The sequence below is a fragment of the Embiotoca jacksoni genome, unplaced genomic scaffold (assembly GCF_022577435.1).
Source record: "Embiotoca jacksoni isolate LCO1_2020_lvr unplaced genomic scaffold, fEmbJac1.0.p SCAF_56, whole genome shotgun sequence".
Classification (NCBI taxonomy): Eukaryota; Metazoa; Chordata; class Actinopteri; family Embiotocidae; genus Embiotoca; species Embiotoca jacksoni.
The window spans coordinates 1,328,956-1,343,278 of NW_027185410.1; the positions used below are offsets into that span (position 1 = coordinate 1,328,956).

A 14,323-nucleotide genomic window follows, 5' to 3' on the forward strand; every position below is an offset into this window, starting at 1 on the left:
GATAGATGCAATATCTATGGAGAAAGCGTATTATCACTGATATATGTCAGCAAAAGTTCTGAACAATGCCTTACGTTGTAGGAAGGAGCAGCTCCAAATGGAAGTGACGAGTTTGTTCTATGTTTTCAGGTAATTCGTCCGAACAACTCAAGGAAACTTCTTCAAATTTAGCGCAAATGTTTACTTTTGTCCCAAGAATGGAATGATAACATTTTGGCGGTCAGTTGTCATGGTAACTTAACTTCTGTCCCATTATTGTAAACAAGATACCTTAGAGTCGCTTTGTGGGAATTTCTTCAAATTTGGCACACGTCGACTTGGACTGAGGGTTGAACTAAATACATTCTGGTGGTCATGGTTGCTGTGATGGTCATGGTTGCTGTGATGGTCATGGTCGCCATGGTGACCTCTCCATCATCCCCTTCTCGTGATCAAGATTCCATAATAACAGGAACAGAAGTGGACATTGTGACCGTATTTCACATTTTTCCAGAAACTAAATTGGGAAAACTTATCTTTGGTGTCCATCTTGACACAGTGGTGATTGTATAGAAGTTTTGTGCTGTCAAGTTGAAGATGTGTTTTAAGCATCCAAGTTTTAATAACTTAAAAACTTAATTAAAAATCCCCTCGAGGCTCCGCCTTGGCATCCTGTGACAGATTTTTGTACTCACTGACCAACCGGGAGGTTTGGTCAGTGAGTAACTACTATTTACTGTTAACATAAGATGACATACTTCTATATTAAGCTTTCTTTTCCTCCTCTTCTTTTCTCATTGTTCTGCTTTAAGCACTTGAAGGCTTGGACTTTCTGATTATATAATTTGAGCTAATAATAATTTAAATAATAATATCTGTCCATCAGTCAGTCATCTTTCCTCTCAGATGTGGGATGCATAATTCCCTCCACGTACGCTACACTGCACTATGTGACGACCACCCACTCATGGATTCTTTCCACCGCCTTGACATTTGCGACACAAGCAGCCGCTTATGTCGCTTATAGGAAGAACCAACAGTCGGGCTCAGCTTTAGAAAATGAAGGACATCTTTTGTGTGCATGCTTTTAAGTCTCTGTGTGTCTCTTCTTATAGAGACTTTCCGAACAAGTAACTGCAGCTCCAGTTTCCATATTAAGTCAGTTGTGCTTTTACAGGATGTGATCAGATATGTACTTCCATGTGTTCTAACCTCAAGCAGATTGATCTCAGAGCTCACTGGCTATCAGTCTCTGAGTTCCAGTACAGCTGACTGATATTCTCTTCAGTGCGCCGGTCTTTGTTTTCAGTCCGATGAGCAACGTGAGATGGAAAAATCAAGTTGGAGTTGAGAGACGACATCTATGATCGGATTGTTTAACAAGTGGACAGTTTACAATCAGTTGACAGTTTAAAACCACAGCAATAAATCGAATGAGACCGAAACCTCAATGGCAAAAGGATGTTGCAATTATGCATTACACCTCGTTTGCTTGACCACAAGCCCACTTGATTGGTCAACACCACTCAAGCTACAAATGGACTAAAAACAAAGACCAGAAAGCTTCCTGTGCCAAAATCCTTTGCCTACAGATTCTGCATGCAGATATCTGTCCACAGAGATTAAAATCAGAAAAACTCAGTCCACCATTAAAAAGACTTCGGCTGTGCAGTGGTGGTCTTACCCCTCGCTGCTTCACTAAGTACTAATCCAGAAGCACCTGACTTCGTCTCCTTGGATAAAAGCACTAGACTGCAACTTCAAAGTGTTCTTCTCACATACACGTTATCTCAAATATTTTGAGCACTGGATTACCAATATTACAAAAGCAGTATGAGGATAAGAGGACCTGCTCGGGAAAGCAGCAGTGGGGTGCCTGACAATTAGCACTGCACTGTGCTCTGTGTGTACGTTGCACAGAGGAAAGCCTGCTGTGTCTAATATGCTGTTGATCATTGGCTCGGCTAATCCCAGCAAAGATTCATGGAAACCTGTGCCAGACACAGCGAAGCAATCTCCACACACAACTGCGCCTCGTCTACGTTTCACAGTAGGTGTGGCGTCCTTTTCCTCGAAGTGTCATTTTCTATCTGTCAACAGAGAGCTGATGCGTAATGCCAAAAAAAAGTTCCTGTTTTGTCTATTCTGTCTAAATGACGCTCCACCAGAAGCACTGTGGCTTTTCTAATATGCATCTCAGCAAATTGCACATTTTTTTTCAATGTTTTTTTCTACAGGGTATTCTACCATGGAGCCCTCTGTCACTCAAACATCGACAGGTGGAGCGATCACCTTGGAGGTCAGCTTGTACCTGTGTGGAAGTTGTTCTTGGTATTTGTTTAACATCCTTTGTTTTAATCTGGGGAAGAGTTTCCCTTGTAACCACGTCCATGGAGACGTCCCATGGACCATAAATTCTTCGTTTTATTTGCAATTGTAGTCACAGAAACATTAAGCTGCCGAGATATCACGGTATAACCTTTCTCTTTAATATTGTCGTCTAAAGTTTCCTTTCTGATCTTTCCTAACTCTCTCCTTTGCGTTCTCCTGTGTGAGGGTACCAAACAGCAGAGTGACCACGTTTCTCCATTTAAATGGAGCTTCCATCCAGGGTTGTTTCCAGTCGTTGCCTCCTAAAGGTTAATTTGAAAACTACTGGAGCAGCCTTTAACAGAATTGACCACAACATACTGTATGTTGTGTGCAGAAACACTACTACTTCAACGTCATTGTACTTCGCCGGTCCCACTGGTCTCTGACTACGCAAACCTTAATTACATTACATTTCATTTAGCTGATGCTTTTATCCAAAGCGACTTACAATAAGTGCATTTCAACCATGAGGGTACAAAACCCAGAACAACAAGAATCAAGAAAATACAATTTCTTTAAGAAAGCCAAACTACAAAGTGCTAAAAGTAAGTGCCATTTTAAGCGCTACTAAAGTGCTACCTATTCATGTGAACAGAGTTTCCAGACTATAACCACAGGGAACAGTGGAGAGGTGAGCAGTATTCAGGTTAAGGTTCTCCCATCTCTGCTCTGTCACAGTGGCCTTTTGGTTCTCAGTCACCTCCCTCTGAGTCGAGTTACTCTGCTTGGCTCGACCACCTTTTGCTTTTTTTAAATACTATATTGATGCCTGTGATGGAAAGGATCGTCTGAATCATCTTATGGGTCACACTTTTGAACAAAATCAACAATTGCAAACAATAAAGGTGTTGGATACAACAAATCCTCTGTGTGATGATTGGAACTGGAATGAAGGAAAACAATATCACCATTTCATCCAGCAGAGGAGGTCCGGTGCCTCTGGATTAGTAGTCAGTGACGCAGCTGGGGTGAACCGGCAGCTCAGTTTATCTCTTTTAATTGTGGATTATATTTATTTTGCCTGCTTGAGATCCCATTTAGATGTTTTAAATTCAGAGCTGGCATCATATTAAGTATCATCAAACTGATCACAACTGCCCTAACACAGAAAACAATGCTTGTTTTTAATATAATGTTGGCATTTGCATTTTGCCTTTTTAAGACAAGAGCCTGATCTTTGTATGAGGAGATGACAAACTTATTTATTAAGTCATCTCCATTTGAGAAAACAGAATGGAGATATCTGATTTAATGTAAATGTATTTCCTATGTTTGAGGCATTAAAATATATAAAGTATAATAAACAAATTGGCAATTCAGTTGGAAGCTTTTTCAAGCTAGTCATCTACTCACATCTACTACTTCAAACTTGTATATTTCTGTGTTCAGCCCCAAATGTGCACACAGCAGGTCAATTATCTCCACCAACTTTTTCTCTGACAGTTTCAATAGTCATAATGTGATCGTTTCCCTTTTTTTGTCAGTGCTTTGAGAAGATGTCTCTTTCAGCGATGTCTGACCCTTTGGCTTCACATTTTCACTGGTGACACTGGTTGATGGTCTTGAATCAAAAGACTACTGCATGCACACTTTTAAAGCCCAAAAACTTGAAACCAGCAGACTCCTGTCTTGGGCACCAGTTCTTTTGGTGCAACTCCTGACTCTCTGTCTTCATTCTCCATCTCTCTTTTCTGTTCTTGACTGTACTGTTGTGACGGTGCCTCACCCAGCTGTTAAACTACCTGGCTAGCTAGCTAGTGTACCCAACATGCCGTTTGGCAGTATCAGTTGTTTAAAGACTTTTAATTGTCGGTTACTAATTGCTGTTTTATAAAGTTATAACCAATAGTGAAAGGGGAATGCAGTCAATTAGGGTTCCTCTCAATACATTTAGTGCTCTCTTACATACAACACTGAAATGGCACCTGGACTTGATTCTAGTCATGTAATAAATAATTCACTACAATAAGTTACAACATCACAGCAATATGGTGGTATATATAGAAATCATTTTGTCAAGTATATTTCTCAATACTATTTGATGGTTAAATATTTAAATGTATTTTATTCACAAACCACAATACTGAGTATTGGGTACTGAGGTTGAACTGATTAATTAACCAGGACAAGAATTCACTGTTTTTATTTCAATCAAACTATTTCAGGCTCTAACATGAATTATTAAGTTCACATTTCTGAATGTCCTGGTTTTTTTTTTAACATTACTTTTACCAACCAAATAATAAAGAGATCTCACCTCCGCCACATTGGACCGTACAGTCCTGCCAGCTGCTGTGTGTCCAGATGTAGAGATACTCCGGTTCCCTCTGCTCCTCACTGCTCCTGTCCTGAGTCGTGTTCAGAGACACCGTGTACTCGTAGTGGATCCCGTAGCTTTGGTCATGAAACAGCAGCACCTGGAAGCACGACACACAGGAGGTTAAAGAATATGTGCATACATCTTACCAACCTTCACTGGGTTTATTTACCGGTTATCTGCTGGCAATAGGAAACCTAGCCAATTCTATAGTTGTTTTTACCACTGAAATATTACATCACCGCAGGGGGAGATGGCCACACACTCAGTGGCCATTTTAAAAGGTACTCCTGGAATATTTAATTCAATCCGACAGAACGGCTCACACATAATATTGAACAAGACAGTCAAATTCAATTCTGATTAACTGTCAGAGAGGTCTTAGTTTAGAAGTTTGTTTATCATTGAGTTGAGTCAGTGGTGTTGACCTGGACCGCATTATATTAAGATGTGTTTCTAATATTCTGCCCAAAACATTACAATACATGAGGGGGGAAGAACGTTGGAAACACAGTTCAGTACAAAACACCAGTAACTACAGCGAGTTTCAACAAAAACACACCAATATAAGCTGTGTAAAGGTAGAATATGTGGCAGAACTGTTGTAATGGAGGGTCAGGGTATATCTAGAAAATGATAAAATAATGCATAAATGAACAAATGTATGCACGATACCCAATATAGTACCAAAAAAAAATCTTCATGTTTGTGTTTTATTTCCGATCTGGAATATATTGGCTCTTGAGGAACAGATTTTCGTAGTAAAAAGACAACAGTTTGGAAAACTTAACCAAGATTGGCTGAGCGGTTTTTTTTTAAACTTTTGCACAGAACAACGAATTTAGATTTTGTCCTGGACAGAAAAAAAGGGTTTGAGTGACCAATAGCTCAACTACATGAACAGTACACAATGCCATGTGAGTATCGTATTAAGGCAGACATGCATGACAAACACTGTCCTTTAATACACTCTCAGAAAACATTGACAGGGTTTTAGTGAGTACAAACTGTGCTAGCATTGAGGGATGAAGGTAATTGAGTTTAATTGTGTAAATTATTCATAGTTCTCTTAATACATTCTTTTATCAGCCTTTGTAATTGTTCTTATAACCAAGCAAAATCCTGTCTTTGTGGCTTGTATTACTTTCCAATGTACTTACTGTAAATACACAAGCATACAAATATGTATTTCCTGATTAACATCCATCCTTTTGAATTTGCTGGACCACTGACAGCCTGGTCAGTTCACAGGCCTTCTTGGTTTAAGCTTTGGATTTGGCCTGCAGTAGCCTTGGCACTCTTCTCATTAAACTGTCAGTGCCAGGTAATGTCTCTTTGTCTCTGTCTTTTTTTTGGATTCAGAAGACCTCGTAATGAGAGGCTCGTTGGCAGTGTGTTGACATCCATCCAGCGTACTATTTTCAGACATGCTCTCACACATTAGCTTCGTGAGCTGTGTTCCCAAGAGACATAAAAGCCCAATGAATATGATACTGTTATAAACGGACATCCCTGACATGAGATTCATTACTTTCCATTACAGTACAGACCACTGACTCTCAGCTATGCCTGATAGTGTAATCAGCTGCTCAGTTATGTCTCCCTCTATGCACGGGATGCAAACTGTAGAGATACAGTATTTCAGCAGAAAAATAATTCTTCATTATGAGCTTTTCATTCTCTCTGGATAGGAAAACTTAATAAACCAAAACTAAAAGAGGATCAAATTATGTCCAAACATTATGGATATTAAATATCAGAAAATTGGGTTGGATAGGGAAATAAATGCAGATCACGTGTTCTCAACACAAGGACATCGTTTTTTTGTTTTTTTTTTTAGTCGAAGCAACAGTCCAAAACCCAAAAGTATTCAATTAAGTTGATTTTAAAATAATTTTATCTTTATAGCACCACATCATAACATTTTTCATCTCAGGTAAATAGTCTTACAGTGTTCAGTTTACAAATAAAACTGAAAAAACGGTTTTCACATTTGAAAAGTAGATTTTTATATTAAAATAAGGGTTTTATTGGCCGAGTCTTAACTTTATATCTTTCAAAGCCTTTTAAATCTAGCAAACCTGTAAATTATCTCACAATCTATTCATGAAATAGCGAAATATTAAATACTGAAGATGCTGGTTCAAACTATGTTATTGATTTTATATGAATGGAAGATCATGAAAAGACGAATCAAGCTATTCAAGGCTACAAATATTCTTTGTATACAGACGGTGTGCAAAGAGCAGCAACAACAGCAACGGTTTATCTTGGCCTCATAGAGTTAACATGAATTACGGCGTGCTCGTGTGAACTCCTGCCGACTGACCATCAGGTGTAAGGGAGTCTTCGTGGGTCCCTTAGCAGACATTTTCTCCCACAGGCCCCTTCTAACGTAGCGCACTGTTGTCCCAGCCAGCTCAAACTCTCCTGGAAGTTCGATCTTCCAGTCACTGTTGATGGACCGCTTACTGGAATCTTTCAGGGCTGTAAGGAAGACACAGGAAGTTAGAGCTCAGTTCTGTTCTACCTGTTGTGTGACGTATTCTAACTAGACTGATTTCACACGTTACTTTCTTGTTGTCCTTTTAATGAAAATCCTTTACTTATTTACTCACTTATTATTAAGTTCACGTTGTCTACTCTACAGCATGCTCAGCACTTCTGTAATAAATCCTACACCTCTGCGACAGGAAAAGAGATGCTGCACAGGTGAATGTAAAGAGCTGTTGTTTGGATGGATGGGTCAGAGACTATGTGTTAAATTCTAAAACGACTTTTTAAAAGGGAAAATCCAAAAGAAAAAAAATCCCTCTGGAGTGATCACAACAGTTGCCTCTTCCTCCCTCTTCAAACTGCTCCGTCACAAAACATAAACAAAAGAAGCCCAAACAACTGACCATCTAACATCTACACACTGTGAGTAAAACAGACACTAAATGCTCTGAGTTACATAGAGTAAATATTGTGTGTAGGACATGTGATTAACATAGTAGCTTATTGTTCTATTATCCCTCCATCCTCCATCCATCCATCCATCCATCCATCCATCCATCCATCCATCCAGGTTGATATTCATCAGCATGTTGATCATTGCTGAGAACCTTAACAACATCCTGTAAAACACCAGCATCATTACCCAGAAAGCTGTGCGAAGGTTTGTCCTCCACCACTTTGATCCTCCTCGCTCCTGCAGGGATAACCACGGCCTCGATGTAGCCTGACGGACAGACAGAAACACAGAGTGAAACCCCATCCAGAGGCCGGCTGAGGGGGGGCGACGGGGATGGGCTGGTGACTGCTGTCTCAGAGATGCTCTATCCACGGCACAACTCAATTCACTCCCTTGTACAATTAGATATACTGTATTACAGAGCTGCGTTAATACAAGATTTTCTTTCATTTTAGTGTTTAAGCACGGTGGAGTCATTAAAAGACCATTCTATTTAATTTTCTTTTGCCCTTTCATTAACATTCACATCGGTTTTTGACATATTTTCTGAGCACTTTATTCAGAAAACCAGTGCAATAAGTGCATAAAATCTTGCAAATAAACAGACATCAGAATGGAGATCCCAATGTCTTTGACCTGGCATGATTACTGGTGCCAAATGGGCTGCAACTAATGACAACAGTCTCTAGAGTTTGCACGATTGGTGCAAAACACAAAAATATATCCATTTCTGCAGAGATGGTCAGAGGAGGCTGATTTCAGCTGACAGACAGACTACGGTAACTCAGATAAGAACTCTTTACAACTGTGGTGAGCAGGAACGCTTCTCAGAAAATATCTTGAACAACAGATGAAGACCACGCCGTGTTCAACTTCCACTCCTGTCAGACAAGAACTAGAAATCTGACCAAAATAAGACAGTTGCAAACTTGAAAAACATAGCCTGGTCTGATAAATCTTGATTTCTGTAGGATCAGAATTTGGCATCAACAGCATGATTTGATGGATATGTTGGGGTTGATCGTCGAAGCTACTGGTGGTGGTGTAATGGTGAAGGAAATGTTTTGTTGGTATATGTCACTGTTACCCTTCCTGCCACTTTACCATCATTTGAATGCCACAATTTATGAGTCAGATTGCTAGCTTATTTTAATATTCACCCATTTTAGTCTGCCAGCTTTTAGCATTTTTAGGTTCCCATCTCTTGGCTCATGCGGCTCCTCATCAGCGTCTCTGTCTCATCTTAGTTCAACCTGAAATCACCTCAGTATGAGTTTTTTCAACCTTTGATGGTAATGTTCAGCACAATAACACACTCCCTTCATGACTCCCTTCATCAGCCATGTGTATTGCTGCCCTATTTCTCTGTCCCACAACCAGCCACCAGCCCTGCTCCACACACTGTGTACTCCTTTTGTACTTGTTAGGCATTATTTTACTTTGAATGACCTAAAATTACATTTTCAAAGGAACAATTATTTTGTGTTACTTAGTTTAGAAGTCATATCATTTTGGTCATTATTCTCATTGGCTATGATAACATTTTATTTAATCTTTTTACAACTGAGGAATCTATAGGAACAAAAAGCCAACACGGCAGATTTCAAATCTGACACACATTTGGTGAAGACTTGGTTAGTTTACTCACATACTTGTGATTTGGGGTAAAATAACTATTTCATTAGAGTTTAAAGAACATTTGTTGTCAAGGTTAAAATAATATTTTAATTATTTGCAGGACATGGAAAGTGAAAAGTTTCTCCTATGTCCCCTCCATCCATCGGGGTTTTCTCCATCTTTAACAACGTCGCCCTACTTCTGCCTTTTTTTCTGACAGACAATAGTTATCATTTTTTGTCTGTTAAACGTAGACTTAGGCTGCTTTTAAGAGCAGTCTAGTAAAATGTCATTGTCACTGATGAAGAATAATGGCCAAAACAACAAAAATTCAGGTTGAAAACTATTTATAATAGCTAGAAAATATTAAGACATTAGACTGATAATGTATCAGTAGAATGAGTTGCATGGCAATATGATTACATTCACATATTATATAGTCAAAGTTTAACAAAACAAGTAGGATTTGAACGGACTGATTTGTTTTAATACCCAGAACACCATCAAGCCCAACATTATTGTACAGAAGAGCATTTCATGTCTCAGGCACCCAACATGATGTCATACTTACCAGTCAGTCCTTGAACCTTACAACCCTTTAAACACACAACACCCAGTCCCACACTGTGAGGACACAGTCGCCCCCGACAGTAACCGAGAGCCCATTTTAGGAGACATACAACACAGACACACAAACAAGACAACAGCACAAATTTTGTCAAATGAACCCAAAGGGTGAAATGCAAATGAATTGTGTTGGGTGGATGTGGGTGTGTACTATCATCATCCACCGTGTATGATCCAAAAGATCAGATGATATTAATGTGTTTTGATGTTTAAGTGTGCTGTTTGCCCTGAAAATGTCCTCTCACAGTTGTGGTCTTAATTATGTGACTCAGCCATTGTGTAATTTGTTACATTCTTACTAAACATATATGGGCTTCTACAACATCTTATGTATTTAATCATGTTATTATTTATTGTCTATTATTAATTATCTATATATATATATTTTATATTATATTTACTATTTTTTGGACTCCTGGGTGGGGTGACAAAAATTTACAGTAACCACAGGCTAAATATTATGTTTTAACTAATAATTCATGGCAATATTGCGTAAGTTGTGGACAAGGTCTCAGAAAAGTCAGGTAAACATAATTTTTCAGTCATTGTTGAACAAGCAATGATCATTTTCATTATAATTATTTCAAGACCAAACAAACTCAAACTTTTGAAGCGTGTAGGGAAGTTCAGGTGTCTTTGTGGGGAGCTAAGCTGAACGCCGCCACATACTGTGCAGTTTTTCGTGACATTTCAGGTTTTTCACTGAGTATCTACAGTTAACATTTAAAGTTAAAATATTTGTTTAAAGTGTATTGTGCAATCTCAGTGTAGCAAGATGTAACATCCCATTTCAAGCCACAGTGCAGTGGGGCACTCTTAAGTGCATTGGTAGGGTTTTGCATTTTCTTAACATTTGCATTTTTGTTTTGGTATATGTTTTATTTTTATGGGTCACCATAATATTGGATAGGTGTCCACATTTAGACCATGTTAGAGAGTAACACAAAATTTCCCAAATATACCTACTCTTTCTTTTAGTAAAGCATAAAGAGATCATTGTAAATATGAGTCCAAGGAAATTTTTGGGATATTTTTGATACAACTGGTTTTTCCACAAAATTTAGGATGCTTTATAAAATGTAAATAAAAATGCGATGATTTGCATATTGTCCTTTTCATTAACCTTTCTACAACAGTCTGTAAATGTTTGGGAACTGAAGAGACCAGTTGCTGGAGTTTTAAAAGTGAAATGTTGTCCCACTTTTGCCTGATATAGGATTTCAGCTGCTGAACAGTTCGGGCCCAGTTAAAGTGGCAGCTTTTTTAGATGATATTAATAAATGGTTTCTTCATCACGTGATAGAGTTTTAAACTGCATTTGTAGATACAGCAACAAACCGTGTTAAAAAAAAAAAAAAAAAAAAAAAAAAAAGTTTTCAGAAGTGTTCCTGAGCCAATGCAATTATTTCCACAGCAGAATTGTGTTTTTAATGGCCACCTGGAAACCTGGAGTTCACGGCCATCCAATATTGGTTTTCGGCCTTGTCCCTTGAGTACCGAGTTTTCTCTGGAATTTCAGAATTTTTTCATAATTTGATTAAATCACCAAATTCTTTGAAATTTTATATTGAGGAACATTATTCTTAAATTGTTGCACTATTTTCCCATGCAGTCTTTCAGAGTGGTGAACCTCTCCCCATCTTCACTGCTGAGACTCTGACTCTGAAATGCTCTTTTTATACCCAATAATGTTACTGACCTGTTAACAATTCAGCTAATTAATTGTGGGATATTCCACCAAGAGTTTTTTTTCTTCTTTTTTTTTAGCTTTACACACCTTTTTCAGTTTTGCTTGCCTTGTCCCAATTTTTTGAAACTTTTTGCTGGCATCAAATTCAAAATAAGCATATGTTTTTCATATAACAATAAAATGTATCAGTTTCAGCATTTTATATGTTTTCTTGGGCCTATTTTTATTTCAATATAAGTTTACATAATTTGAAGATCATCAGATTCGATTTTTATTTACACTTTACACAGCGTCCCAACTTTTTTGGAAACGGGTTTATATGTAAATAGGAAACGTTTTGGTGAGAAATGAGCTAAAAGAGTTTGTTGAGTCTTGGTGTCTTTATTGGATACATTCGTTACCCTACAATCAAACACTCACAACCAATGTGAGTCTACTGTCTGTTTGTTGTAAAGTCTCTTTATTTAATCTTTTCATGGTGAAGAAAAACAATGTGTTTTCATGTGGACACGTGATATTTGCATTTCAAGATGCAGCGTTCATGACACAAAATTTTGTGAGCCCAGGCTGAAACTGATCCTGTACGGATCTTTTCTGATGGTTTGGGCCGCTCGTATCCATGATGAACAACCATACCACTCCTTCCTGAAAGCCAACCAGCTGCATCCATCAACCCTCCACCACCCTTTCAATCCCCCATTTGTTAGAGACAAACTGGCATGGGCTCACCTGGGTTTATGAACAGCACATTTGATGATGAAGAGGAAAATGTCAAACTCAAAAGTATAATGTTTTATACAGTTCTGTAAATGTCAAACTTCTAAGCTGGCAGCAGAACCAGATGTGTGCACTGGGTGGGGATTTAGGAGTGTGAGGCCAGCGTTTTACGGCGGATGACTGGTGCCTCTAACAGATTGAGGGAAACAGCTTGGATGAAAGGAATGCGTCCCTGGCATACCTCATGGCTAGGTTATGGGGTAACAGGGTCAGACATCTGGTTATGTAACTGTAACCAAGCTTTTTCTTTTTCTTTTTTAGAATTCAGACTACATGTCCCAGGAGAGCCCAAAAATATGCATCTCTCATCTACTTACAGTAAAACACTCCAGGCAGTGCAGGAAACACACACACACACACACACACACACACACACACACACACACACCACACACAAATACAGTGCATGCACCTTACATGTGAAACATTTGGGGACAGCTCTGGGTTTAGCCATCACACAGGTAGATACCCTCTTACACTCTCTAGTGGTAACTGGAGGACAAGACAAGGAAATGTAATGAAGGTCACATGTCCTGTGGACCACAGCAAGCATGTGCATGAGCATGTGAACACAATAATATACACCATCGCTTCCATTCCTGTTATTATTTTCTACTCTCATTACATTCGCATTTACATTGACTATTGTAACACTGACTACTGCAACATTCCCAAAACATAATTCAAAATATTGATGTGCAAAGAGCGCGATGATGTGCAGTTGGTTGTGCTTTAATTCTGCCTGATATCCAGTCCAACCAGGGGCTTTAAATCGTGTGCAATTTTCTGACAGTATAAATCCATTAATATGCATTATTATGCCTTGTGTAGAAAAATGGGTGTAAAGTAATGTCTGAGATATTACTCAAATACTGTACTGAACCATACTGTTTCATTTTAGCAGATTGTAATGCAGTGAACACTCAAATTCAACTAAAGAAAGACTGGATATCAGTCATACTTCCCATTCAAAGATTTCCGTTTAACTAACATCCAGTGATGTAAGTATTGTATCAGTTCCTGCTGGTACAAACTGTAGACACAAAGTGATGTGTAAAATATTCCTAATTTGTTTAGCTATCACCTGATAAATATGCAGGTGAGCATATCAGTGAAAGCCGCCTACAGAACTTCAAGCTGGAGAGAAGCTCCATCTACATTGACTGAAACCAAAAGTTCTTATTTTCTAATATTTTCTCTTTAAAAGACTTTGACAAAAATGTGTGAGGCTTTCAAGACAAATGACATATTCCTTGCAGAGCTGCATATATTGGTGTTCAAAATCCACCTGGTTAAAGAATTTGAGTACAACTAACAATCCCTCGTGAAGTGTTAGAGAAGTCAGTTGGCAGAGGGCGGTGGACTTCATTTGTTAATTACACCAAAAAGGAGAAACAATTATTTGAATTATCTACAGACTGTGAAGAAACAGCAGCTTTGAGGTTATGTCAAAGACACTTATGTATTTCGCTGATGTCTTCTGCTAACCAGCTAGCTGTCCTGTCCTCTCATAATATCACCCCACGCCTCAACAGCAACACGTACCAGTGGGCAAAAAAACGTGTGACGGACGTGCCGATGTTGATCAAGTGGCGTAACTTGGAGCACTTGTTAATGAAAGTTATTGTGTCCCTCTGTTCAATGTGCTGCGCCTCTCACAACAGCCTCTGAAGGTTTGGATTTCACCTCCTACATGACTAAATCAGAGCAACACTATCTTTAATGCAGCTAATGACGATACAAACTGTACCGAAAGACATTTCAACAGGCGTCTACATATGGTTTTGGGATGGCTACTGTGTTCTCGCTAAAAACTAAGATAAGATAAGATTCTCATCACTTTACGATTTATTAAAGTCAACTCCTCCTTAACAGCCGGGCAAGGATACATATAACTGGACCAAACTGCTGAAACTGAGGGCAGACTGACGCCTCTTAACGTACAAAGTGGTACTACGAGACAGGACTTAACTTAACTCGCACTTTAACA

General features: G+C 38.7%; 1 protein-coding gene across 2 annotated transcripts in view; it reads right to left on the reverse strand.

Moving 5' to 3' along the window:
• Positions 1-14,323, reverse strand: part of adamts17 (ADAM metallopeptidase with thrombospondin type 1 motif, 17) — a 112,122-nt gene that overhangs the window by 21,864 nt on the left and 75,935 nt on the right. The window contains exons 16-19 of one of the 2 annotated variants that reach the window (XM_069172904.1): positions 12,751-12,825; positions 7,809-7,889; positions 6,999-7,156; positions 4,610-4,769 (exon numbers count right to left, since the gene is read on the reverse strand). In XM_069172904.1, the coding sequence (XP_069029005.1) occupies positions 4,610-4,769; positions 6,999-7,156; positions 7,809-7,889; positions 12,751-12,825 (474 nt within the window). The remainder of the gene's footprint in view (positions 1-4,609; positions 4,770-6,998; positions 7,157-7,808; positions 7,890-12,750; positions 12,826-14,323) is intronic. The other variant, XM_069172905.1, reaches the window with a different exon arrangement.